The sequence below is a fragment of the Petaurus breviceps genome, unplaced genomic scaffold (assembly GCF_028583685.1).
Source record: "Petaurus breviceps papuanus isolate PSGF00001 unplaced genomic scaffold, PetGlider_PUasm1.0 90701, whole genome shotgun sequence".
Taxonomy (NCBI): domain Eukaryota; kingdom Metazoa; phylum Chordata; class Mammalia; order Diprotodontia; family Petauridae; genus Petaurus; species Petaurus breviceps.
Window position 1 is genome coordinate 8,767,006 of NW_027187316.1, and position 27,135 is coordinate 8,794,140.

Here is a 27,135-nt window from a genome sequence, read left to right on the forward strand (position 1 = left end):
TATCCACAAGGCCCTCATTATCTCAGCGCTGGAGTACTGTAATAGCCTTCTGGGTGGTCTCCCTTCCTCAAGCCTCTCCCCACTCCACTCCATTCACCACAGCTAGGAGGCAGATAGGTAGAGCACTGAGGAAGACCTAAGCTAAAATTTGGCCTCAGATGCTTCCTGTGTGACCTAGGCAAGTCATATAACCTCAGTTACCTCATCTGTAAAGTGGGGGTAATAACAGCACCTACCTCTCAGAGGTTGTAAGGATTAAATAAAATAAAAATAAAAATTGTAAAAATGCTTAGCACAGTGGTTGGCACATAGTAAGGGCTTAATAAAAGTTTATTCCCTCGGGGTGGCTAGGTGGTACAGTGAATAGAGCACCGACCCTGGAGTCAGGAGGACCTGAGTTCAAATCCAACCTCAGATACTTAACACTTACCAGCTGTGTGACCTTGGGCAAGTCACTTAACCCCAATTGCCCAGCCTTACCTCCTCCAAAAAGCAAAAAAAAAAAAAAGTTTATTCCCTTGCCTTCTACTCAGCCATCAAACTGATCCTCCTAAAATACAAAGTACAAGTCTGACTGTGTTACACTCCTTATTCAATAAACTCCTGGGGCTCCTTAAAATCCTGTTTGGTTTTTAAAGCCCTTCATAATCTGGCCCCTTCTTACGTTTCTAGTACACCTTGCTATTCCTTTGTAATCCAGTGAAACTGGCCTCCCTGTTGTTCCTCAAACATAACTCTATCTCCCTGGGTGTCCTACATGCTTGGAACCCTTTCCCTCCTCATCCCTACCCCCTCTTACTTGAGGTCTCACTCTGAAGTCTTACCTTCTGAAAGATGACTTTCCTGGTCCTCTTTATACTTGATGCTTTCCTTATTAATCCTGTATGTATCTTGTTTGTTGGTACACATAGTTGTTTACATGATAGCTCCTTCTGAGCGCACTTTTTCCTTTCTTTGTATCCTCAGCACTTTGCACATTGCCTGGCTCCTAGTTTGTTCAGTCATTTCAGTCAAATCTGATGATTCGTGACTTCATTTGGTTTGCCATTTCCTTCTCTAGCTCATTTTAAGGATGAGGAAACTGAGGCAAACAGGGTTAAATGACTTGCTCAGGGTCACAGAACTAGGAAGTGTAAGTAGGCTCTTAAGAAACACTAGTGTAATGTGAATGTCTATGTAAGATTGCATGCCATCTTGGGGAGGGGGAGAAAATTTAGAACTCGAAAGCTTTTGGAACAGAATATGGCAAACTAGAAAAAAAAAAGAAACACTAGTGGATTAACTGACCGTCCTGAGCATCAGTTTCTTTATTTGTAAAATGAGGAGGTTGGAACTACAGGCCTCTTGAGGTTCCTTTAAACTCTAGATCAGGGTTCTTGATTTGGGTGGGGGAGGAGGTTCTGTGCACTTATTTTTAAAAGATATTTGATTACTATATATTTTTAAAGAAAATTGTTTTTTAAAAATTATACTTCAGGGGCAGCCAGGTGGCTCAGCGAGTAAGAGCACCGGCTCCAGTGTCAGGGATCAAATCTGGGCTCAGATACTTAGCACCACACCCAGAAATAACTGGCTGTGTAACCTTGAGCAAGTTACTTAACTCCAATTGCTTAAAAAAAAAATTATACTTCAATCTTCACTCAGACTTCATCAGTTCTCTCTGGTGGTATATAGTATTTTTTTTATCATGAGTCCTTCAGAATTTCTTGATTTTGCTTGATTTCGCAATGAAGAGAAGATTAGAGGGGAGTGGAGGGAAAGAGGGAGGGAGAGGAGGGTAGTGAGAGGGAGAGAATTTGGAAGTTAAAATTTTTTAAAATGAATGTTAAAAATATATTTTTACACGTAATTGGGGAAAAATAAAATATTAAATTAAAAAAAGATATATAGAGTTGTCTTGGATCATTATCTTGATCAGAATAAAGTCTTTCACAGTTGATCATCTTTACACAATATTGCTGTTACTGTGTCCAGTGTTCTCTGTGGGTTCACTTCACTCTGCATCAGTTCATATATAAGGCTTTACAGGTTTTTCTAAAACAATCTTGCTTATTATTTCTTATAGCACAATAATATTCCATCATAGTTGTAATGCCACAACTTGTTCAGTCATTCCCAATCATGGGTATCCTCTCAGGTTCTAATTCTTTGCCACCACTAAAAGAGCGGCTATAAAAAATATTTTGTGTAAACAGGTCCTTTCCCTTTGATCTCTTTGGCATATAGACCTAGTAGGGGCATTGCTGGGTCAAATGTTAATGGATGTTTTATAGCCCTTTGGGCATAGTTCCAAATTGTTCTTCAGAATGATTGGGTCATTTCATAACTCCACCAAGACTGCGTTAGTGTCCCAATTTTTCCACATTCCCTCCATTGATAAAATATATTTCAGTATTGTTGGTTTCCTTTATAATCCTATGTATTGTATTTTCTACTTTTAAAAACATTGTAAGAAGTGACTCCATAGGTTTTGATGAGGTATGGCCTCTGGGAGCCCCCTAGAGCTCTCCTTTGGTCCTTGAGGTACAGGCTCTGGGAACCTCCCTTGGACTCCGGATTAAATCATCCCATTTGATGAGGCATTTGCCTGAAGCAATAAGCTTTACATAGTGGTTGAGCCCAAGCCTCCATTACTAGACTTCCCACCTATCAAAATATCAATCCACCCTAGAACTGGCCTAGTCCACCATGGTCTGTAGTTTCCATCTACTTCCCACCCTTAATCACTCATTGACCTCATTAACTCCTCCTGAAGACCCTCCCCAAACTCCTCCTCTGCATCACCCCTAGATTCCTCCCACAAGACCCCATCCTGTCTTCAAATTTGTGAGAGCGCTATGGAAGAGTGAGAGCTCCATAAAATGCCATAGAAGAGGGAGAGCACCATAGAATGACCTAGCACAGACTCTGTGTCTAATGCAAGCGAACTTTTAATACATTTTACTTTTCTTTGGCTGAGAAGACTGGAGTCTAATTCATTTGGCAGGACCCGGCATGTTGGTATTTTGGGGTCTCCAGAGCAACCCTAACCCTCTTAGTGGGTACCCTCTTCATTTTTATGGTTTCCTGACTCATCAGAGCCCTAGAGCTAGGGGAAAATAAATGAGTAAATCTTTTCACTGACTCAAAATATGCTTTCCATGTTCTACATGCCCATGGAGCAATTTGGAAAGAAAGGGGATATCTCATAACAAAAAATTCCCCTATTAAACAAGCATAGGAGATTTCACATCTCCAAGCTCTCCAAAAGCCCTCTGAGGTAGCTGTTATCTTTTGCAAAGGCCACCAGAAAGGAGAAACTGATCAGGCTGTGGAAAATCCGCAGCAAAGAATGCTGCCTGCCAGTTGACTATACTGGCTTCTCTACTACCACAGCTCCCAGATTCCTTCACACCTTCATACCGCCCTTGGGAACAGGCTGAAGCTAAGGAAAGGGATTACTCTCTTTCCTCCTCTGGGTGGTTTCAAACACCCTCAGGACAACTTCTTATTCCAGAGGAAAATTAGTGGAAGCTTCTTTTTGGCTTACACCAGGCCACACACCTAGGGAAGAATGCCCTCCACTCTCTGATAAAGCCCATTTTTACTGGCAGTAAGTTAGGAGAAACCATTTAAAGTCTGTCTGGCCTGCCCAACCTGTGCTCAGGTGAATCCTGAAGGGGCAGTCAAACCTCCTCCCCTTTTAAAACCTATTCAGAGGAGGGGTACCTACCCAGGTGAAGACTGGCAGATTTTACACATATGCCCCCATGTAGGGGTTTCAAATTTCTTTTGGTTTTTGTTGACACCTTTATCAATTGGATAGAAGCTTGCCCTTGCAGAACTGAATGACCTTGCTAGGTCATTCTATGGTGCTCTCCCTCTTCTATGGAGCTCTCAAGACTCTTCCATGGCTGTCACAAACATGAAGACAGGATGGGGGGGAAGAGGGGAGGGTCTTATATACGGAAGGTTGTGGGAGGAATCTAGAGGTGGTCCAGAGGAGGAGTTTGGGGAGGGTCTTCAGGAGGAGTTAATGAGTAATTAAGGGTGGGAAGTAGCTGGAGACTACTTCCAGGGTGAATTGATATTTTGATAGGTGAGAAGTCTAGTAATGGAGGTTTGGGCTCAGCCACAGTGTAAGGATTATTGCTTCAGGCAAATGCCTCATCAAATGGGATGATTTAATCCAGAGTCCAAGGGAGGTTCCCAGAGCCTGTACCTCAAGGACTCAAGGAGGGGTCAAGGGGGGGCCCCAGAGCCCATATCTCATCAGGTTTCACGACCTTAAAAAAAAGTTAAAAGCTCCTGCCTGAAATCTGTGATTTCATGACCATGATCTCCCAATTTCACTTATTAAAATTTTTAACTTTTGATTTTTAAAAACTTTTTTGCTTTTTGGAGGGCAATTGGGGTTAAGTGATTTGCCCAAGGTCACACTGGCTAGTTTTTGTGTTGTGTCTGAGAGTGAATTTGAACTCAGGTTCTCCTGATTCCAAGGCCAGTGTTCTATTCACTGTGCCACCTAGCCGCCCCCAAATTTTTTATTTTTCAAAGCACAAAAATAATTTAAAATGAAAAAAAAAAATTCGTGGTGGGATGGGCCTACTATGTGCAAGGAAGTACCAGTGTCACACGCGTGAGATCTTATACCTCGCCCCCCCCCCAGTGTTTTTTTTCCCCACAGAGGTAGCTTACCAGGACCACCCAAGGGGAAAGCATAGGCCAACCTTCTCTCAGGTGCCCAGCCCCACCCATTTCTCTCTACCCTTTCCTCCTTTTCCCCAACCCTGCCTCTTTTAGCTCCGCCCCTTCAAAACCTGGGGCCTGCGAGCGAAAGAGCTAGGCAGGCGGTCGCCATCTTGGCGGGATAGAAGGAGGATCTTGTTTGAGGCATTTGCGTCAGCTCTCCCCTGTCAGCCCCGCCTCCCGCCTTTTCTCCCTCCTCACGCTCTGCTACTCCCGCCCCCCACTAATCCCCGCGGAGACGCGGGTGGGAGGGAAGGAGAGGAGGAAGGGGGCGTGTCGCAGGCTCGCCCCAACGACCCGGCGGCGCGCTCGGCCGGCCCCCCGCGGGGGCCCCTGAGGCGGGGGCGGGGGCGCGCGCGCGCGCGGCGGCGGCGGCGGCGGCGCTGGTTTCCAGGGCACCGCGGAGTCGGAGCGGTCTCGGCCTCCCTCTCGGGGCCGGGCCCGTGCCGCCCTCTCCGGCGCCATGTACCGCAGCAGTGGCCGCTCGTCCATCTCCTCGCATCGGCCCAAGGAGAGCGTCGGCGGCGGCGGCTCCCGCACCAGCCGCAGCGTCGGCTCCTCCTCTTCCACCGGGCCGGTGCGCCGCGCCTCCCCGCCGCCCGTCTCCTCGTCGTCCTCGGCCTCATCCAGGGTCCCGGGCCGCCGTCCCCGCTCCCCCTCGGGGCACCGCGGCCGCCACGGCTCCCCGTCCCCGCAGCCGCCGCATTCTATCCGCGGCCGCCGGCGCGGCTCTCCGTCTCCTCCCTGGAGCCGCCGCGGGTCCCCGAGCCCACCGCGGGGCCGCCGGGGCTCCCCGCCCTGCTCTCGCCGGGCCTCGCCTTCTCCAACCCGGCCCCGACGCCTCTTCCCGTCGGGCGCCGGAGGCTTCCGCGGCAGCAGCCGCTCGTGCTCCCGCTCCGATTTCGCCCGGGACGGCCGCGGAGACCATCCGGGGGACAGCGGCAGCCGGGTAATCCACCCCCGTGCCCCGCCGCCCCCGGGCCAGAGCAGGGAGACCCCCGTGCACTGGGGTCCCGCTCAGCGCCTCCCGGGCCTGAGCCTGGGCAGAGGCAGTGTAGACATCCTTCCGGGCCTAGCCGGACCCGTAGAAAGCGTTACCTTATAACGGGGTCTTCCCTGAGGGATAACGGGAGTCGGGGCGCATAATCGAGGAGCCCTTGTGGTGATGGAGCAGTGTGTTTTCTCAGGCTCTGGGTGAGATTTGTGGGAAAATTTGCCCCCCTCCTCCCCACCTACCCGTTGCCTTTTTTCCTTAAGCAACCTTTCATGTCACTTGTGTGTAGGGCCTGGGTAATGGCAGTGCAGTGGTTTACTTTCCCGAGCAGTTCTTCCCCGGAGACCTGCGGCACTGCAGTCATCTGGGGCTTCAGCCGCCCCCTGGGGCTTGGGAAAGACAGCTCTAGTCGTGTCAGTCTTCCCAACAGAAAAGGAGAGTGGTATTCCTCGAGCCTTTTCTCTTCCTCTCAAATGAAATTCGCCCTATTCAGAGGAAGAAAAGGGAGCAGAAAGGGTGTGAGGTGAAAGAAGATTATCCTGGACAAAACTGTTGTCTTCTCTTCCTCCCTCCTTACTCCCCTCCCCTTTGAGTTCTGCTTGCTGAGTAATAGACCTTTATTCTGAGAGAACTGTCTTGAATCCCAGTGGCAGAATTTACATTTCATTGAGTGGTTCTGTAAGATATTGTAGATGTGAAAGGGCGTGAGCAGGGTTCCCTGGGTTTTGATCATGGGTGAATGGACTTTTTCTGTCATAATAGAGTAAGGGTATGGTGTCAAGGTCAGGGGAGTGGAAAAGGGGAGACACTTTGGGAAGGTGGAAAGGGTATATCCTACCTTCAAGGAAATGTTATTGAAAGTACTTGGGGTTGAGGAAAACATACGGTGATTTTTTTTTTTCTACTCAGGAAATAGTGCTTTCTGGGAAATGGGAGATTTTTTTTCTTGGTAATTTACCGTTTGTTTTTTTATTTCTAACCTTTGTGATCCCATACTCAATGTCTTTCAAAATTCAGACAACCTACCCTTGTGTTTTGTCCCTGCAGAGGAGATCTCCTGGACTTCATTCTGAATCTTCTGTGGAACAAAGCTTGCGGATCACTGTTGGCAATGACCGATTTTGCCTTGGCTCACCTGACCCTCGGAGGCTTAATGATCGATTGGGGTCTCCCGTGGATAACCTTGCTGACATAGACAGGTAGGATTCTCCTAAAGCTTAGGGTAATGGTAGTGACTTGTAATTTTAGACAGGAGGCTCTTAATTGTTGAAGTTCTTGTGTTTGAAGTATTGGGTATTGGCACTGAAATTTTGGACCCACGTCCAGCACAGAGTGTAATAAGGGAAAAGACCTTGAGGGTTGGAAGGCTTCCAAGAAGGAAGGGTACTGATAAAAACTGTGTTGCCTGATAAGTCTGTTTGGGTAAAAATTTGGAAGAGGGAAGGTTGGTTAAATATGATCAAAGTCTATAAGATCAGGAAAGGATTGGATAAGTCCTGGACTACTGAACTAAGATGCTCTTCTTAAAAAGTTTTTGCACTAAAAATATAAACAATATGGATTCATAAGAGGCTAAATTAATGAGTAGAAAATCACAGCACATTTAAAGGAAAGTTAGATGTTGAATTCATCTTAAACTTATGATGATGCTAAAATGAGAATGTATGGTAGCTGTCCTCTAGTCCATTGGTTATTGATACCACCTTCTGACACAGATATAATGTACACATGATTGGTCTGGCCCATTAAGGCATTAAATTCTAATGTTGCTGCATCTAAATGTTTTATTAAAAACTTAACATTGAGCAATGATTCAGATAATTAAACTAGCTTAGTAACTTTGCATTTAAATTAATTTTATTGAAGAAATATCAACACTGTTTGTTGCTCTATTAGAATTCTTTGTTCCTTAGTTCTCATTAACTTTTCCTAATGTTATCATTGTGTAAGTTCCATTCTTTTGATTCCACTTTTTTCACTTTTCATAATTTAGACATTTGTAGGCCTTTGCAGATTTCTTTTTATTTCAGATACTTGTTGATTGTAATTGCATTACATTATTCCATTTTATCAACATGCCACCTTTTAGCCTTTCCTTTACTTTGGGACATGTAGATTTTTTTTTTTAATTACATATAATTCCACCATGAAAATCTTTTAACAGATAGCTTTTGTATTTTTGATAACACTTCCAGGGTATATCCCCAACTATGGAATTACTGAGACAAAAAGCGTGATGAATTTTGTAACTTTTACTGTGTACTTTTAGTTTCTCTCCAGAAAGATTCTTCAAGTTTGCAATTTCATCAGCACTGTGTATGCCATTTTCTATATAACCCTGTTAGCACTGAAGTTTATTGCTTTTAATTATTATTGCCAGTGTGAATGGTTATGGAGTGGTACCTCAAAGTTTTCATTTTAATTTTTTATTTTTAGTGACATTGAGCCATGTTAAAAGCTGATTATTAATAATGTATTTCTTCTTTTGAAATCCTTTGGCCATGTCTCTTATGGATAGAGTTAATATTTGTGTTTGGTTATATGAAGATAATTTTTTATAACAGATAATTAAAAGAAAATAAAAGATTGCATATTGAGGAACTATGTACATCAAATATGACAGCTAAAAACTTGACACTTTAAGTATATAAGGAACTACACTGAAACTATTAGCTGTCAGAAGGAAGGGAAATATATTTTTGAGAGAAGTAAATTTAGATTTGGCATTGGCTCCCAAGTCTGTAGGAAAAGGACTACAATTATACAAGGAAAGTGATCATTTTGGAGCTTGCTTTTCCCAACTTCCCTTGAATTATATAAACTTGTGTCACAAAATAGGTTGTGACAATGTCTGGTTTGGTCCATTCTGAGCACACTGTGGAAAGTGTACAGATTGGTTGACAGTAAGTGTGAATTTGCTCTCAGAGAAAATATCTGTGCATGAAGAGGGGAGGAGGGCATTGGGCACAAAGGTGAAGCAAGGATGAGAGGAACACAGTTGCCCCTAAATAGCATTCACCTTAAAGCATCACATAAAGTGGGCAAACTAAAATAAGAGAAGATAAAAAATGTACATGGCTCTGTAGCTTTTGAAGCCTTTGGTCTGGAGTCATGGCTTCAATGTATATGAATAAGCCATGCATAGAAAATGTTTATATCCACTCTTCCCAGCAGCTTGTTTCAGAAAGTGAGAAGTCTGCTTAGGTAAGTTAGATAAGTGGTGATTCTCTCATGTAGTCTGCGCTGGAAGTGATTTGCATACTTTTTATTGTTTACCAGAAAATCATCCTTCCATATTATAATGTACTAATTGAAGGACTTGTTTTTAAAATAAGTAAATTTGGTTCTGCTTTTTAGAGAAAGGTGAAAAGTACAAGAAGTTCCACAAGGCTCTAGTCTATCCTTTTTTACCCCCTCGCCTACCCATGTTTTTACACAGTTGTGACTCTTCTTCCCGCTCAGTTTGTGTTAGTCATTGCTTTTTGAGACTATCTACCAAGGCTTGTATTATCTTTGGAACATCCTTTGGCAAGGAGCCAATTTTTAGCTGGTGGTTGTGGTCAGAGGAGCTATTCTTTAACACTTGTGTATAAATGAATTATTTACAAATAACTTGGAGTTCCCTTCTTTTACTCAGTGTCTTTATTAAATTGCTTCAATCAAACAGTACTAAATCTCTGTAATGTGCCAGGGATATAAAGAAAAAAAAAAACCATTCTTAAAGTGATTACATTCTTTTCTAGGAAGCAGCACATACATATGAAAGTATATACAAAATAAGTACCAAAGTAGTTAGGGAGAGCACTGGCAGTGGGGGAAGATCCGGGAAAGGCTTTATATAGAAGGTGAAGCTTGAACTTCATCTTAAAGTGAGAGATTTTAAGAGTTGGATATAAGAAGGAAACATTTCAGGCATAGAGGATGGCCGGTAAAAAAGTGTGAAAATAAGAGAAAGAGTGCTTTGTGTGTGAAACAGAAAGAAGGTAAATTTGGCTGGATAGTAATGCCCAGAGGTTTGGAAAGGAAAGGAAAGTGTAGTGAGCCTAGAAGGTAAGTTCAGGCTAGGTTGTGAAAGTTGTGAATTTCATGTCATAATAGTTTACCTGGATGGTCATTTCTACCCTTCTGAGTACATTTCTATTTAGGATAGTGACCTCTTTTTGGTATATGTGTTCCAACTGGTTGTGTGGAATGAATATATTGGCTATGGGGGAACCAGTCTGAATATAACAGGAATTCTCTGCTATTATGGTACCTCCAATGCAACTTCCATTCATAGAACTTGTTTCAGCACCTCTTCTATTATTCATTCTTCCTTCAAAGTAGGTTAGGGCCAGTGCTTTTTATCTTGCTTTTGCCAGGCTTGGAGAAAGGAATTTCCCAGAGTGCCATAGACAATCAGCAGTAAAGAATGTGGACTCCCATCTAGACCGTTTTTCTAACAGCCAAACCCAGACAAACCTTGCAAAGGGTACCCTTTCCAGAACTGGGTCTGACAGCAAGAGCTAAGCAATTTTTAGAGCTTTCTGAGACTTTATGATCACTGTCTTCCTTTGAGGTTACTTGACTCATTGAGCCTTGTTTGGGAAAGGAGACATGTAAGTTTCTGAATGATATAATTTGGTATGCATGTTCATTTAATGTCTTATTCCTTCCAGTATTTCTTCATCTCTTGTTGAGATGAGATCTTACATCTTATGACTGGATTCTGGCTTTCTGGGAATTACCTTTCTTCATCTAAATTGACAATACTTTATGCTGACACCTCTTCCAAGAAATAGCTTCCTTTACCACTGAATCAATATTCAGGGGAAAGCTGACTGTCCTTTTCTCAGGAATGTTGAAGAAAGAATTTCTATTTAGGTATTGGTTGGACTAAAGGACTTTTGAAATTACTTACAACTCTGAGATTCTGTAATAGGATTAGGCACTAAGAGTCTACATTAGTTAGTACTTGCATAGCACCATCTTGTATTCTGGGTCTGACTAGGATCTAGCCTTGGCAGCAGAAATGAATTTGCCAGATCCATATACTAGACTGGAAATTGTATCAGCCACTATACCGCCCACTTTCCCCAATACAGGGCAGAGGTGGTAATAGGAACTTTTCTTCCCTGGTAGCAGTTTTATTTTCAACCTCTTCTGGAAAGATAAACTTTATCTTGGACAGTTTTTCATAGGGTTGTTAATAACTTCCTGTAGAGGAAGTCATGCCTAGTAAATACAAAATCAGTATGATCATCCTAATTTTAGGATGAGTGAGAGGTAAGAACTTTATTTTTTGTGTTTTTTTATTTTTAATGCAGATTTCTAAAAAGTTTCATGCTTTTGAAGTGCCAGAGGGTCTTTATATTTGCTCCTTACCTAAAAAGACTCTTTCCTTCTTTAATTGTAAGCTGCCATTGAAAATCTGTCCTGACTGGGTAGGGCTATTGAAAACTTATAGTCATGTAATGTTTGATGTTTGAGGTATTTTGACAGCCTCTTTAGGAAGTATGTGTCAGTATTGAGGAAAGAATACTTGCTGTGATGAGTGCTTTCTGGGGTTCCCAGAGTTAGAGTGGTTATGTTTGTTTTGTAACCAGAAACTGGGATATAGACAGGACAGAAGTTTAATCTAGTTTCTGTTTCCTCCATACCTGAAATTCCCTTACCTTTTCACTTCTTTGAGGTAAAAATGTGATGAGCCAGAATATCACTTAATTTATCCTCACCTGAAGAATAGCTTACTGCTTTATGGGCATTCAAATAGGGCAGAAGAAAGCTGACAGGAGAGACCAGAGGGAGGATCTTTGAAACTTGGAAGCCTTCAGTATGAGACATTTGCTCCTGGGAAAGTCCATGTTGATGCCAGTGGAAATTACTGAGTAACTAATTTTCCTTAAAATGACTATTCCATGGCATCAGATATGTGTTCTTATCTATTTTTCACCTTCCTATAATATTATATTCTGTCTTTTAGAATGCTCTGAGTAGTCCCAGAAGCATCTGTCTGTCTTTAATCTCTTCTGCCCTTACTGTCTTGAAATCCATTATATCCAGTGATTCCTCTCTGTTTTCTTCAGGGATGACCTGGCTGATGGTCCTATCTTCACACATAGTTCTCAGTGTTCCCGGGGCCTTGAGCGCTACACCACCCGGGAAGAAGGGCCCCTTAGCCCTTTTCTGGGGCGGCTGGATGAGGACTACAGGACAAGAGAGGCCTTCCTCCATAGGTCTGACTATAACCCCCATGTTAGCCGTCATGATGATCTCCTTCGAGACAGAGACAAACTCAAAGTCTCCTACTCTGTTCGATCTGAGGAAAGAGGCCGGGAAGCAAAACGATCCCGCTATGATGACAGTGAGAAGCTCCATAGTTTGGTTGGGGACCATTCCAACTATGTCTCAGGTGCTCGAAACTACCGACAGCGAAGGCATAGCCCAAATTCCCGGTTCATGGACCCCGAGTTCCGGGAGCTAGACCTTGCCAGGAGAAAACGGGAGGAAGAGGAAGAGCGGAACAGGAGCATGGGTCAGGATCTGGTCGGGATAGATAGCAGCAGCAGCAGCAGTTGTACCATCTCTGGAGTATCAGGGTCAGAGCCAGGATACACAGTGCATCGACCAGAGGATGTGCCTATGATGCCCAAGAAGTCCATTCTGAAGAAGCGAGTAGAAGTTGATGTGGAGCCTTCTCTGCAGGTCTGAATTCTATTTCTGTTTTTCATTTGCCCAGTCCCTCCTTTCCCCTGAGCCAATCTGGGTACAATTTTTCTTATTGTTGAATTTTGTTTCTGATAGAGCTTTGGGTATTTTCCTAAGGGCTCACCTGAGCTCTTTTTGCTGTGTTATACTGTTCAGCCAAAGTATATATATTGATAGATGCAAAAGTTTTCTTAAATAGGTGTTCTTTCCATGTCACTTCTAGGGATCTGTGATATTAATAGCACATCAGTGATAAAGTATCTAGCTCTTTCTGTTTGTAAGAGGATCTACACTTAGTTGATGTTGGAGAGAACTAGCAGGGGAACTGTCAGGCCTGCAAGATTGAGTATAACCCTGTGAACCTAGGACCAGTCTACTCTGTTCTTGTTTTTCCTCCCCAGAACACCATCTTTCCTCCCCTCCTCTCATTCCTATACCTGCCTAAGGATAATTTTTTTTCATCTATACTGACTTTCTCCAACTGACTTAGTAAGAGCAAATGCATTTTATTTTTGATTTTGTTTTTTTATTGTTCTTGACAAATGAACTCAAGAGCATGAGCTTTTCCATGTAAAAAGAACATAAAGAAAATTGTGTATGAAACTATAGCTTTTACGATAGTTGAACAAATGCATTTTAAATAGGATCCTGCCATGGATCTACTTGGGCTAAATTGATGGTATTTTTCTTTGCAGATGGAGAGTTTTTCAAGCAGTACCAACTCTAGCCAAGAACTTCCTCTCATCTCTGGCCACCCATCTCTTTCCTCAAGCAGTATTACAGTCCCTTTTTCTTCAGAAATTGAAAACAGCAAAGGAGCCTTGACAGAAACTGCATTGAAAGAACCCCAAGAATCCTATCAGTGGGGTCCCCTTTCTGGGCTGCCTAAGGATACTAGCCCCCTCAGAGAGAAGTTTGGGAGTTTTCTAAGCCACAAGGAGAAAATAGATGGCAAGGCTGAGTCTAGTGAGCGGCATGCAGATTTCTTGTTGCCCCATGAGAGAGCCAGCCAAGATGGCAGTGGTTTTTCCCGAATTCTGGGTATGTTGGCAGATCCTACCAGTGCCCAAGAAAAGAGGAGACGTAGCTTCCCCGACATAGAGGATGAGGAAAAGTTTCTCTATGGGAATGAAGAAGAGGACTTAAAGGCAGAATCCCCACTAGAGTCCCTTGTAGGTCTTGGGAGTGAAGGTCGGAGAGCTAGAGCAAGCTCCTCTCCCTCCCCCTCATCAGCTCTAAAACTGGATGCTCGAGAGGAAACCAATCCAGAATATGCCAAAATCCATAACTTGCTCAAGACCATAGGGCTGGATATTGGGGTAGCAGAGATCAGCAAGTTGGCTGTGCGCACCCAGGAGCGACTCCATGGAAAGAAGTTGTCCTCACACTCCTCAGTTGATCGACGTTCAGTAGATCGACGTTCTTTGTCTGATCGGAGTTCTTCAGATTCACATAGGCTGGAAAGCAGGGAGGCACGGCGGAGTGATACTCGTTCCCCTGAGGTATCCCAGCCACATGCAGCCTCTCCTGTGGATCCTTATTTGAGGTCAAAGAACAGCCCCCCATTTCTCAAGTCTGACCACCCCATGAACCAGATCCCAGGACCAGAAGTAGCCAGCAGTGGGCCCAGATCATCTGCCATCAGATGTCTGATTCCCTCAGCCCCAGCTCCCCCCATTAGACTCCCACACTGTACTTCCTCTGTGACCCAGTTTCAGATTCCTACTAATACTCAGTTCTCTGCGGCTCCAATCCCTCCAAACTACCAGGCACCTGCTATGCCTCCTTCTACCTTTGATGCCTATAGACACTACATGGCATATGCAGTTTCTGCTTGGCCCATGTACCCTTCTCCCCAGCAGCCTGGCCATCCACTGACTGATCCCCACAGACTTATGCCTGTCACTAAACAAGTCACCCCTAGCCGTCCCAACCTTCGTGTAATCCCTACTGTGACCTCTGCTGAAGCCAAGAGGGACGAATCACTTCTTGTTCCCATCCCTGTCATCAACAACTCTACCAAGGTGCCAGTTCGACTACCCATTCCACCACTTATGAGATACAATCCAGAAAAGATCTCAGATGAGAAGAATCGGGCCTCACAGAAGCAGAAGGTGAAGATTAGCCTTATGGTTGAATATTATGAACTTGGGTCCTTTGTTTTAGGCCATGGTGGGCAGCTCAGGGGGCACCAAGTTTGTTTTTGTTTTTTTCTGAGGATAGGAGTTGTGGTCAGGCAGTGGTTTCTTCAGATTCTCCACGAATTTTTGGGGAAGGGATGTTATAAACCTGTCCCCCTAGGTTTTCTCATGTTTTGCTCCTTAGAGTGAGCAGTCCTTCCAGGATGTGATTCTGGGTCCCACCTTGGGAGGACAGTTTTTTCAGCTGCGGTTCTGACTTCCTTGTCCAAAGCCAAGGGCTCGATTCACTTTGTTGGGCTTTTATGGTATTATTAACTGCAGAATGTTTTGGAGTGGAAGTCTTAAATAGTCATGACTTTATCAGAAGCTTTCTGGCTAAGGTGGTGGGCAGTAGTTATATATCTTTATGTGTCGTTCTCATGAGTTTTGAACAGTGATCATAGAAAATAGATGTGGCTTGGGAAACATAAGCTCTGTTGTTTCTCCTTTTTCCAGCTGTCATTACAGAGAGTAAAGTACCAGGAGTGATGGCCTCATAATGGTACCTTATATTTGGGAAGCTCTTTAAAGTTTGCAAAGCACTTTCACATACATTCTTGTTTGATAATGACCTTTTGTGTTCCCAGTCTGTGGGAGAATTGTAGAAATATAGAAAACCTTAAGAAATTTGAAGCTACAGAAGAAACCTTTCAGCATTTTGGTTTTTTGGGGAAGTTATTGTTTCATTTTGTTTTTTGGCTTGCTTATTTTTCTTGGGGGGAGGGAGCTTAGAAATTATAAATGTTTAGGACAACTGAAATATATGTAACACAATTTGAGTGCCCTTTACAAATCTTTATGGGGGCCTAAATTGGTCTGAATTTTTAGATCAATAATTTTGTTAGCTGTATATATTACACATACACAATGCATATATATGCACATTTTTTTTAAATTTTGTATATTTTGAGGTATGGAGACATTGGAAAAAAAAAAAATCAGGGTGTTTTCCTTTTTTGTTTTCCTAGGTCTTTACATTTCTGTGCCTAGGTACTATAAGCTAGGTAGAGACAGTGAGGTGGTAGTGTAGTAGATAGAGCACTAGATTTGGAGTTAGGGAATCAGGAAGACCTGAGTCTAAATTTGGTCTCATAACTAGATTTGTGAATCATTTACATCTCTCTCAGCCTCAGTTTTGTCATGGGTAAAACTGAGATAATAATAGCTGTAGATCATCATAATGCTGTTGGGAAGATCAAACAAGATGTTTGTAAAATGCTTTGTAATACTTAAATAGCTATATAAATGTCAATTGTTAATCTATATCCTTTGGCTTTTGAAATAGAGGCTGGTGGCTTCTATGGAGACAGAACCTAAAAAAACTCAGAGCCAACTTTTAGTGACTGATTCTTTTCCCACAGTTCTGTGTATAAGCCTTAGACCCAGGGCCAATGAATGCAAGGACTTTACTTTGGTCTCTGAAGTTCAGAAATCATTGAAACCCATTGGTCTGGTCTCTTGGCCCAGAAACATCATCTGCCATGCCGTTCAAGTGGACTCCTATTGGATCTAACTTCCTGATTTAGAAAGGGACTTACTGGGAGTAATCTGGTACTCCCTCAAATAGTATAGCTGACTGAATAGACTTTTCTGGAGAGAGGAGGGAAGAGAAAGGTATGAGTTTTTTCTGACCACTTTATTAGAATAAAAATTAACTTAGGTATGAGCCCAAAAATAATGGACTCAGCTCTAAGCAGGCATATTTATCTCTTTGAGATTGTCATGTATGAGAACTTTTGGGGAAGGGATATTAGTAATATAGGTGGAGTTTATTGCTGGAAGTGAGAGGAAGCACCATACCCTTCTGTACCCTACAGGTTATAGAAGAGAGGGAAAAACTGAGGAGTGACCGGGATGCACGACAGAAGAAGATGTACTATCTCAGGACTGAGCTGGATCGGCTTCATAAGCAGCAAGGTATTGCTCCTTGCCCTAGAATGAAGCTGTTCCTGTGAGCCAGGCCCTTATCCCAGTTTGAGGAGGAAAGCCAATTGGAGAGATTTAGGGAGAGTCTAGGACAATGGATTTGTTGCCCTGGGGCCTGAATTATACAGTCATTCCTTACTCTACTGCCTTTGAAACTTGAATTCTTAGCCACATAGGAGAGGTAGGGCCTCTTGCTTTAACATCAGTCCTGGGGATCTGACAGTTTCATTGTTGCGGTGGTGTGGGAGAAGAGTGGGTAAGAGTTCAGTGAGGTTCTTAGTGTCCCTGTCTGGGTCTGGAATAAGTGACTGAATAAGAGTAGAGGAGGCTCATTATTAACTCTAAGAAACAGTCTCATGGGATTGAGTGGGAAAAGAAGGCTATTTCTAGGCCTAAAAAAATGTAGCGGGAAAGGAGAGAATCTGGAATTTTGTGATTGATTCCATTTGGACTAGAAAAGTCAAAATGGCCCTCTGAATCAAGTTAAATGAGACATGAGCAAGAAAACCTTTTCTGCTTTAAAGACCCATTTAGCTATCCTGCTTCAGACCATCCAGTCTCAGGAAGAATTCTAGATTGAGTTATCATGATCATCATCATCAGATGTAGTCATGGAATAGAAAAGGCCAATAGACATTATGTGGTCCCTTCATGCTCTTAGAAACCTTGGAAAAAATTCTACAACCTGTTAGTTCTAGTAATTTGTTGTTTTATTCTTCCCATTATGGTCGAAATAATAGCATATGCTCTTAACTAACTTGCCATATGATGCTTTCTGCTGCTGTCTCACTAGGAGAGATGCTCCGTAAGAAACGGCGGGAGAAAGATGGCCACAAAGATCCACTCCTGGTGGAGGTGAGCCGACTCCAGGACAACATCATGAAGGACATGGCAGAACTGCGGCGTGAGGCAGAGGCAGCAGAAAAGAAACAATCTGAGTTGGACAAAGTGGCTCAGATCCTGGGGATCAACATCTTTGATAAAACCCAAAAGCCTTCCAGTGATAGCAAAGAGTCATCAGAGAAGTCTGAGAAATCCAAGAGCCCAGAAAAAGTGTCTCCATCCTCTAACAACTCTTCCTCCTCCTCCTCTTCCTCCTCTTCTTCCTCTAGCAAGGTAATGTCTGAACTCAGATACTGATGAGGAGGAGAGAGTCTTGGGGCTCATCAGGCCTAATCATCTGTACTTAGGTCAGGGCCTGGCAGAGTAGGGCATGTGTGTATTTTTCAAATGCAATTACTTGTGTGTTATCAGCTCTCTTATTTAGGGACTGGTTATTTCCCCAGAACTTATTGGAGTTGATAAGTGTTTTCCTGGCATGTGGTGGTACCTTATGCTAATGGTTGAGAAAGAAGCATCAGTCTGGAGGTGGTGTGGTCCCTGATAGAGATTGGGACAGTGTGCAGAAAACCATGAGTTACATTCTTGTCCAGGTGAGATAGCAGGTTTTTTTCCCTTTTAACAGAATAGCATCTGAAATCACCCTCTGCAGTGAATGTGCTTATTTTTCCTGAATGAACTCTTCTGGGTTTGGCTATAGAATAGGTTTCTGGATTTCTGCTGGCAATTTTCTCTGTTTTATGACTTAATTTTTTTCTTTTTTGGTCTGAGTTGTTACTCTGGACCTTGGAGACTTAAGGGAAAATCTATATATGACCTTGTCTGAAGCTTAATACCCAAGTGACTCAGACCTCATATAATTTTGTTTTATGTCATTTCCTAGCCTGTGTGGCCTAGGAGGAATGAGTTTTAGTCTCCTCATGTCCTTTAGCACAGTTTTCTTCCTCAGCTAAAGGGAGTTGTGGTTCCTGTTGCCTGCATCATTGTGAGTGGAGGAGCTCTGAAGGGAAAGAGTACTGAAGTCTTGGTCCTTTGCAGTTGGCACATTGGTTATGATTATTGCCTTCCTCAGATCCTGAGATTCTCTGTCCTCTTGACTGGCATTAGAGCCTGTAAGTCCTTAGTCTGAATTGGCAGGGACATGAGTAGACCTGATGTTTCTGGACTAATCTTGCAGTGGAATTTTCGTCTTCCTAGTGAGGAACAACTTCTGCCATGTCCATATCCTTTTTGCCCTTGCTATTTCTCCTCTAAATAACCTCGTATACTGATTAAAGGTTAGCGTTCTTAGTATAGTGCAGAATGACAGAAATATTTAGCATTTGCTTTTGAATCTCTAACGCTTCTTCTTTCTATTCTGTCATAATGCTCACTCTGCAGTATATCTCCAATATTCCAAATGACACTTCTGTATCCCTTCCCCCCATACCACCTTCCATTTCTTGAGTGCTTTGCTCTCAGCTAAAGTATTTTAATTTGTCAGTGAAATTAGTTTATAAAGGAAGATTTAACAGGTTACCCCGAGGATTTTTTTTTTTAAACAAGTACAGGGGGCAGCTAGGTGGCACAGTGAATATAACACCAGCTCTGGAGTCAAGAGGACCTGAATTCAAATGTGGCCTCAGATACTTAGCACAAAAAAACCCCCCAAAACTAGCCGTGTGACCTTGGGCAAATTACTTAATCCCAATTGCCCTCCAAAACAAAAAAAAAAAAAACCAAGTACAGATTAGACTAAAGGAATAGATCTCTAATGATGGAATTTTCTACTTTTGAAGGTAGAGGTGCATTCCCAGAGCCTTTCAAATCATTGTCTGAAGGTATTCACCTATTCTACCTATGCACTATGCTTAGGCCCTCTCTTAAGCTTCTCAAAGAAGGAATTAAATGAATGCTATACTTTTCTAAGAAAGATTCTTTTGGTGCATTTTATCTCAGCTGCTGCTGTGACTTGGTGCTCATGATGAAGTGCAACTGTGAAGTATCAGTGACTATGTCTTAGAGTCAGTCTTCTCTAGGTTCCCTCCTCTTTCCTGAAGACCTAACGAATGGGTAGAGCTTGTATCCTGGAGATATAGTCATATGGACTCTACTAAACCCGAAGTGGGTGTACTTTCTTTGAACTGTCCCTAGCATGACTGGGGATTATAGCCTTTTTTTGAGAAGGCAGAAGTTGGTTAAATTCTGAGCTCTTACTATTTGAAAAACTTTTTTCCCCCTGTAGGAGTCAAAGTCGAATAATGAGAAGTCTCATGCCAAGAGCCCCAAGCCCACAGATACCTCATCCCAGCCCTCAGTCAAGCTTTCCCAGTTGGCTACTGTGTATGAGTATTATGATGCTGGGAACCACTGGTGCAGAGATTGCAACACTATTTGTGGGACCATGTTTGATTTCTTTACTCACATGCATAAGAAGAAGCATAGACAGGTAGGTGTCCTGGCCTCTCTCCTCTCTTCCTTCCTTTCCCCTCAAACCTCTATCTCCTTCCACATCTTAAACTGTCTGACAAGTGAAAAGTTCTCATGTGGGCAGGAGCCCTAATTCAAAGAGCCAAGCAACCCCTTCGAAGGAGACACCATCCCCAGAGCTCAGTCCAGGGGTCCTGGCTGTACCTAGACACCATAACAAGTGTAAGTGTAGCTTTTGTCTCTTGATTCCTTGAGTACCTGATTTTTTTTGAGTTTCACTTCATCCCTTGCTGGCTGCTTGCGCTAACATTTGTTTACCTTTTTCACAGGTGATTTCCGTTTTAACCATTTGGCAGATGGGGAGGTGGGGGAGGGTTGCTGGGGGCCTATGGCCCCAGGTGGGAGAGAAAATGACAGAGAGGAAAGGTGTATCCTTGAGTTATTAGTGCTGTTGTGTGAGCACCTCTGCCTCTTGCAAATAGACATTGGATCCCTACAACAGACCTTGGGCTTCGAAGATCCAGAGTGAGGCCAAGCAAGACACCACAAAGCGCGTCGATAAAATAACAGTCCCTGCCAAAGGTATGAACCCTTCTTTACCTCATTTTTCATCCAGTTGGTAGAGGATTCCTTGGGCTATGATAGTGGGAGGCAGCACTAGGATTCTTCTAAGAGAAACAACAAAGGATAGAAATAGGGCAAGTGGTGTCTTCATGATCAAGGTCAGGCTCTCCAGTTATTGGTTCTCTTATTTACCATCCTCTTATTTGATTTTTTTTTTTTATTTGAAACTCAGTGAACTAAGAAAAGTCAGAGATGATAGTTCATTTTAACTGCTTTTGCTTCTGAAAGAATCACATAGTGTCTAGATTAGTTGTTAGGAGAGTGAAGTACTTAGAGCAATGGGAAATAAGTTCCTTTGTCTTGATTTTCCCTAGTTGAAGAGTAATCACCATTTGCCATACTATGGATCTGATGAATAGACAACTTTAACTGAATAATTTAATATTGAATAACTCATTTGAGTAGTTCTGGTCTGACTGCCTTATAATACTGTTTGCAAACCTTTTTGGATGCTTAGTGGTAGTTGAGGTTCCAAGAGAATTGGCAACAGAATTATCTGTCAAGGGACCATGAATTGCCTTCTGAGAACTCATCAACGAATGGCACCAACATAATTGAGCAGGTGACAAAGCTAGTTGTTTTGATTTTCTTGCATGTGGGGTAGGTTTTAGAAGCTTTTATAAAATCTTTGTTCAGAAGGAGAGTGATGATTCCAAGGAGGCTGAACCAATCTTAGGACAAAACTAGAGTAAGTAGGGAATGGTTAAAAGAATGTGCTCCATTCTTCCTGAAGACAAGGCAAGAAAAACTTGCAAGCATTTCCTTAGGGGTGCTGCTTTTATCTAATTAATGAGATTTTTAAAACCCTGGTGATAGAATTGTCATGGGTTTCTTCTCTAAGATCTCTTGTAGTTGGCATATAAGCCTACATCCCTAAGATGATACTTGGCTTTTAAGAAGACCTGTATTAGAAGTATTTAGTGATTTTTACTGTTGTGTAAGGGATTTCTAAGAGGGATTTAGTCTGTACAATAGCATTCCAGGAAATAGAAAGTAAGGGAATTGATGACTGAATGAAAAAAATTTATTATTTTCTGTATGCCAAGCACTGTGTTAACGAGTGCAAAAGCAAGTCAGTCTTTTACTACTAAGAGCTTACATTCTAAAAGTGGGGAAAAACAAATATGAGTCTGCAGCATCAGGGTGGATAGCAATGCCCAGTAGTCCAGAGAATATAGTAGCAAGTGGAAGATAATGTGTAGTACTTCAGAAAGTACATTAGCAGGGTGGATGGCAAGGCCCAGGTTTCCATAGGTGTGAAGGATGGGAAATCCTATGTTCAAGATTTAAATTTGAGACGGGAAGAACAAGGCATTGAGAAAACTTCAAGGGAATGATTTCTAACTTAATGTAAGTGAAAAGCTTTGTTCTTTACTCTATTGACTCAGGGATGGGTACATGGAATTTCCTTTAGCTGGTGTCATTGTGGTCTTGTGTGCTCATTTCTTTAACTTTTTTTAATCTGCTTGCTCCAGGCTCTGAATTTCTGATTCCCATTACTGGATATTATTGCCAACTCTGTGAGGAGTTTTTTGGGGATCCAATTTCTGGAGAACAACATGTGAAATGTCACCAGCACAATGAGAAGTATAAGGTTGGTTTCTCGAGTAGCATAGTGCATTACCCCGTTTGCTAGTGCCTTTTTTTCCTAACTTCCTTTCCTACCCCAACTTCAACTAAAACCCATAAAGAATTTTTTTAAAAAGTCATTGTTGCATTTTTACCCAAGTAACACTGACTGATATGACTGCAGATTGGAGCTTTTTGTTTTTTAAAGTTCCACATCAAAAGGGACAACTTCTAGGAAGGTCTCATCCCCCAGAGAGAAAGAGACACTGAGCCTGTCAAGAGAGTGTGTACTTCCTTAGAAAGGTAACCTCTGGTTTTCTATACTGGTAACATTATTGTTCAAAACAGTGTCAGGACCAAGGTTTTCTCATTTTCCTGGTAATCCAAACTAGTCATTGAGCCCCTGCCTTTTCTTTTTCCAGAAATATGTGGATGAAAACCCGCTGTATGAGGAGCGAAGGAATCTAGATCGTCAGGCAGGTCTGGCTGTGGTCCTAGAGACTGAACGCCGAAGGCAGAACGAACTAAAGCGAAAACTAACTGAGAAGCCAAAGGAGGAAACGGATGAGAAGAAGGCAAAGGTGGCAAAAGAAGTGAAGGAAGATGAAGAAAAACTTTCTGAAGAACTAGATGAACAGCTCTCTGAGACTTGGAACTCCCCAGACAAGCTTGAGAACAAGCGAAAAATGACCATAAAACTCCAGCTGAAAGAAGAAACCAAGGAGCCACAGACAACCTCCTCCTCCTTTGGGAAGTTCAGCTGGAAGAAGTCAGAAAAGGACGATGAAAAAAGTTCTGCAGTAGCCCCAAGCATCTCTAAGGAAGAGAATATGGAAACTAACAAGGACAAAGAGGATGGCAAAGCCCAGGCTGGGAAAGTAAAGCCCATTGAGATCAAACTGTCTGGGAAAACTGTCATTGCTCACACCAGTCCCTGGATGCCTGTTGTTGCCACCTCTACCCAGGCCAAAATCCGGCCTAACCTTCCTATCCCCACCACAGTGCTACGCAAGTCCGGCTCAGCTACAGTGAGCAAGCCTGCACCTCTTAACACTTTCTTGTCCATTAAGTCCTCAGGTGCCACTGCCAAACCTTTGCCAGTGGTCAAAGAGTCTTCAGCTGATCTCCTACTACCTCCTGACATAATCTCTAAGGCATTTGGTGGAGAAGAGGTGATCTTAAAAAGTTCCCCAGAGGAAAAGACTGTGTTGGCTGAGAAAAATGAGCCAACTCCCATACCTGAGCAGCTATTGCCTCCACCTCCCCCACCTCCGCCACCACCACCACTCCCAGTTACACTTAAGTCAAATACTACGCCACCTGCCCAGACAAGCACTGGACTGTCTCCAGTCAAGTCAACTCCTACCATATCCCAGATCTTGACCCCTGGTATAGGGGGTTCTAACCTCTTGACTCCAGTATTGCCAGCTTCCATTTTGGCTCCAGTGCACCCTGCTGCCATTCCCTCAGATGAGGTGGCACCTGGGGTGAGTGAGAGTGACCATGACCAGGCTCTGCTGTCTGTGCTGGTTCGTCCTCCACCACCACTCTCAGGTGTATTCAGTGAACAGGCCAAAAAATTGGAGAAGCGGAACTCATGCCTAGCTACAGCCAATGCCAAGGATTTGTATGACATCTTCTACAGCAGTGGTGGTAAAGGAAATCCAGAAAGCAAGTTGGGCAATAGCTCATTGTCCAATGGGGAGAGTAACAACTCCTCTAAAAATGAGAACTCTGATAATTCTTTCAACCCTAGGGAGAGTGGTATTCTCCTAAAGGGGATGTCCCAGGACAAGGGTTTGACCAATGTACCTTCGGACAGCTGTGTGGCCAAGCCCATTGCAAAGACTATGGGATCCCCAAAACAGCGGACAATTGTAGAACAGAGTTTGGGACTAAAGAATAGAGGTTGCCTACAGCCTCTGACAGGAATGGATTTTAGTTCTGCTTCTCTGGCAGATGACCAGGGTAAGCCCCAGGAAGAAGTCTACCCAGAGGCAAATGCTTCAGCCATCTTGCCCTGTAGTCCTTACGAGAGCGAGACCAGTACAGACATGTGTCTGGAGGGGGAAGCTGACCTCAACTCAGGAGAGCCAGGTCCTCCTGGTGTAGAGGAGCCAGACCCCCCACTGTCAGACATAGCATGTCCTGCCAAGTTGGTAGATACGAAGGACCTTGGAATAGTTGATAACCAAGCTAAACAGATTCAAGAGCTCCACCTAGCTGAAGAGCATTATGGAAGTGAGGCAGAGGCAGCCCCTGAGCTGGAAGAAGGGAGATCATTTTTCTCAGAGGGCATGGGGAAAGAGAGAATAGATGACCAGGATGAGGAGCTTCAGATTTCATTATCCACAGTGCAAAGGGACCCCCACAACCTGAAGGATTCCAGTTTGGAATGTGAAGACAGCTGTGTATGGAAGAGAGAAGCCAAACAGACCAATCTGCCAAGGGATGACCAAATTGTTCATCAGCCTGAAGAAATGGTGGTAGCACCTGAAGTGAAAGGGCTAGTTGAGGTAATGACAGAGCCACATACACCAGCTCAGTCTGCTATGGAAATAGGAATAGATCCAGTTCAGTCAGATAATAGTTCTGTGTCACAGATCCCACAATCAGCAAGTACCCTAGAGTCGTCCATCCAATCTGTAGTCAGGAGAAACATTGATTTAACAGGCAGCCCACAAGACCAGTCTCTGCTAGCTGGTTGTGAAGAATGTCAAGAAGACCAGTCCCCTGAACCAGCTAGTGGAACACCTAAGATTAGAGACTTCAAATCAGTGGGAGAAAAGCCAAAGGAAGAGCTGAAGGAAATGGCCTGCCAACCAGCTATTTTGGAAGAGGAGACCAAAAAACCTGAAAACATGGAGATTTCAAAAGGACAAGAGTCGGGATTCCCAGACTTGTCCATTGTCAGTACTGAATTAAGATTGGCAACAGAAAGCAAACATATAGAAGGCTTTGAAACTGCAGATTTAGGGAAACTTTGTGCCCCGGGCAATCCAGCTTCTGATTTCTCCATTGGTAAGTTAGAATCAATCCAAGAGTCTTTGGCTACCCAGCCTGAGAATGTACATGAAGGGAGATTTTTGTGTTCCACAGGGTCAACTAACCTTACCTCTACTTTTTCTGAGTTTCCTTTTGAACCTCCTGAAACCGTGGCACTCGACCTAGGGATAAAGGAGAAACAAAATTCTAAGCCCAGAAATGAGAAGATGCCTGATTCTGATACTTTGAAAACTCAACTGGTATTGAAAGCTGTTGATGAGGACACAGAAGTAACAAATGAACCGTTGGACCTCCAGGCTGAGGGAATGCTGCCTGAGAATACAGAAGAGACTTTCAAGCTAGAGGCTGAGGGGTCACTAGGACTGGAGTCAGATACCATCTGCTCTCCAGGCCTTCGGCCATCTGCCTGCCAGCCAGACAGCTTTGTAATGTCGGTCTCTGAAAAGCAGGAAAAGAATCTTTGTTCTTTACCCTCTGAGCTAGGTGATATACCTGAGAGTGGTAGCCTGGATACAGGCACACTACAGCCAGAGTTTGAGAGTCCCCCTTCTGTGATGGAGACCTTTTCTCAAGTGGACAAGGACAGCACTTTGAGTGCTGCAGAAATGCCAGCCTTAAGTCATCCTGGAAAAGAATGGTTTGTTAGTGCTGCTATAGGCCCTAGGGAAATGCCAACGCAGGAGGAAGGTACAGTTGATGCTACCTAGGACCACACAAAATCTAGTGTTACCAGTGTTAGAAATGGAGAGGAGAGAACTTTCAGAGCTACTTGTAAATAAGTTGTATTGGCTTCTTAGAGCTCTGGTATTTAGAGGGTCCAGGAATTGACTGGTCCTCCATTTTGGAGACACCATGTAATGGTGCACTTAGCATCCTACAATGAATATTGGTTGAAGTTAGAAAATATACTTCTCCCTTTCTGAAAAGTACTACATATATCACATCTTTTTCTGTACAGATGTTTAAAACAATGAATATTTTTTTCTGTGAATTCTTTTGCCAATTTCTTTCTCGTACTTTGCCATTAAAATGGATTCTATATGGCTCAATACATGGTGTGTTTTTGGTTGTATTTTGGCTTTGATTCTTTGCCAATTCTTGGATTTGGGGAAAGGAGGGAACTAGGGTTTATTAAAAGAAATTCTTTTGATACTTGAGTATATCATACCTGGTTCCATTCCATGGGGATATTGATGGATCTCCTGTTGGGAAGTACCATAAGGCTTGTTGACTTGGGAGATCGTAATAGATAAATGGAGAATAATGGTTCTTAAGCATTCGGCTTGGGTGACTTTGCTTTTGTGTTGTTTGAAATGAAGTGAGTAGTTCATTTTTTCACTGTCTTTCTTGATCTGTGGCATGTTAATCTCCCCAAATCCCTTGACTATTACCTGTGCTTGAGACCATCCTGTCCACCCACAAACCTGTATGGAAATGGCCTCAGTAAACATGGAAGGAAATCTAGCTGACTCCCTTTTTGGAAGACAACAAATCGGTAAGGCTCATGGCTCGACACCTGGATGAGACACACTTTGAGGTCACTTACATGATTTTAAATGGCCTTTCATTCATTGTATTGTGATCCAGTAACTTTTTGTGTTAAATCATTTAGCAGCTGATCCTGCATGAAGAGGCTGAAGACCTGAACCTTATCTTGGGATCAGACTCGGTCCTTGTGCCAGGAACCTATGTGTGCCCCTCCCTTCACCTCCCATCCTTTCAGGCCACTTCCACAATAGAGTGGTGTTTTGGGTTGTATATTTTGTTAAAAAACAATTAAAGAATTCATGTGTTTGGCTTACACAAGTTTGTTTTATTTTTCATTGTAAATCACCTTGGAATAAATATATTGATCCAACATGTTTTGTTCTGGATTTTTGTTTGAAAACCAAATACATCTGAACTGCAAAGGAATGACTGGTGAACACAGAAGAAAATCTAGTTGGACTCTAGGTGAACAATTCACTCCCTACTCCCAGAGCCTGAAATTGCTAATCATATTTTCATGGGAACTATTAATGTAGTATCTAGTTTTTAGTTGAATGATGAATATATGGGAAGTTGTAGGATAAAATACATGGGCTGGCATCATCAGGTAGTTGCCAGTTTCATTTGGTCAATGTACCTTACCTGGGGAATGAAATCACAGAGCCCATGACCCTGATGTGGAGT

General features: G+C 43.1%; 1 protein-coding gene across 1 annotated transcript; it reads left to right on the top strand.

Moving 5' to 3' along the window:
• Positions 1-5,110: 5,110 nt before the first annotated feature.
• Positions 5,111-26,821, top strand: ZNF318 (zinc finger protein 318). Its single transcript, XM_069065928.1, has 10 exons — positions 5,111-5,677; positions 6,770-6,921; positions 11,788-12,406; positions 13,105-14,523; positions 16,407-16,506; positions 17,309-17,631; positions 19,580-19,783; positions 20,247-20,346; positions 21,864-21,982; positions 22,380-26,821. Exons 1-10 carry the CDS (start codon positions 5,192-5,194, stop codon positions 25,668-25,670), a joined length of 6,813 nt encoding a protein of 2,270 aa, XP_068922029.1. The 5' UTR covers positions 5,111-5,191; the 3' UTR covers positions 25,671-26,821.
• Positions 26,822-27,135: the final 314 nt, after the last annotated feature.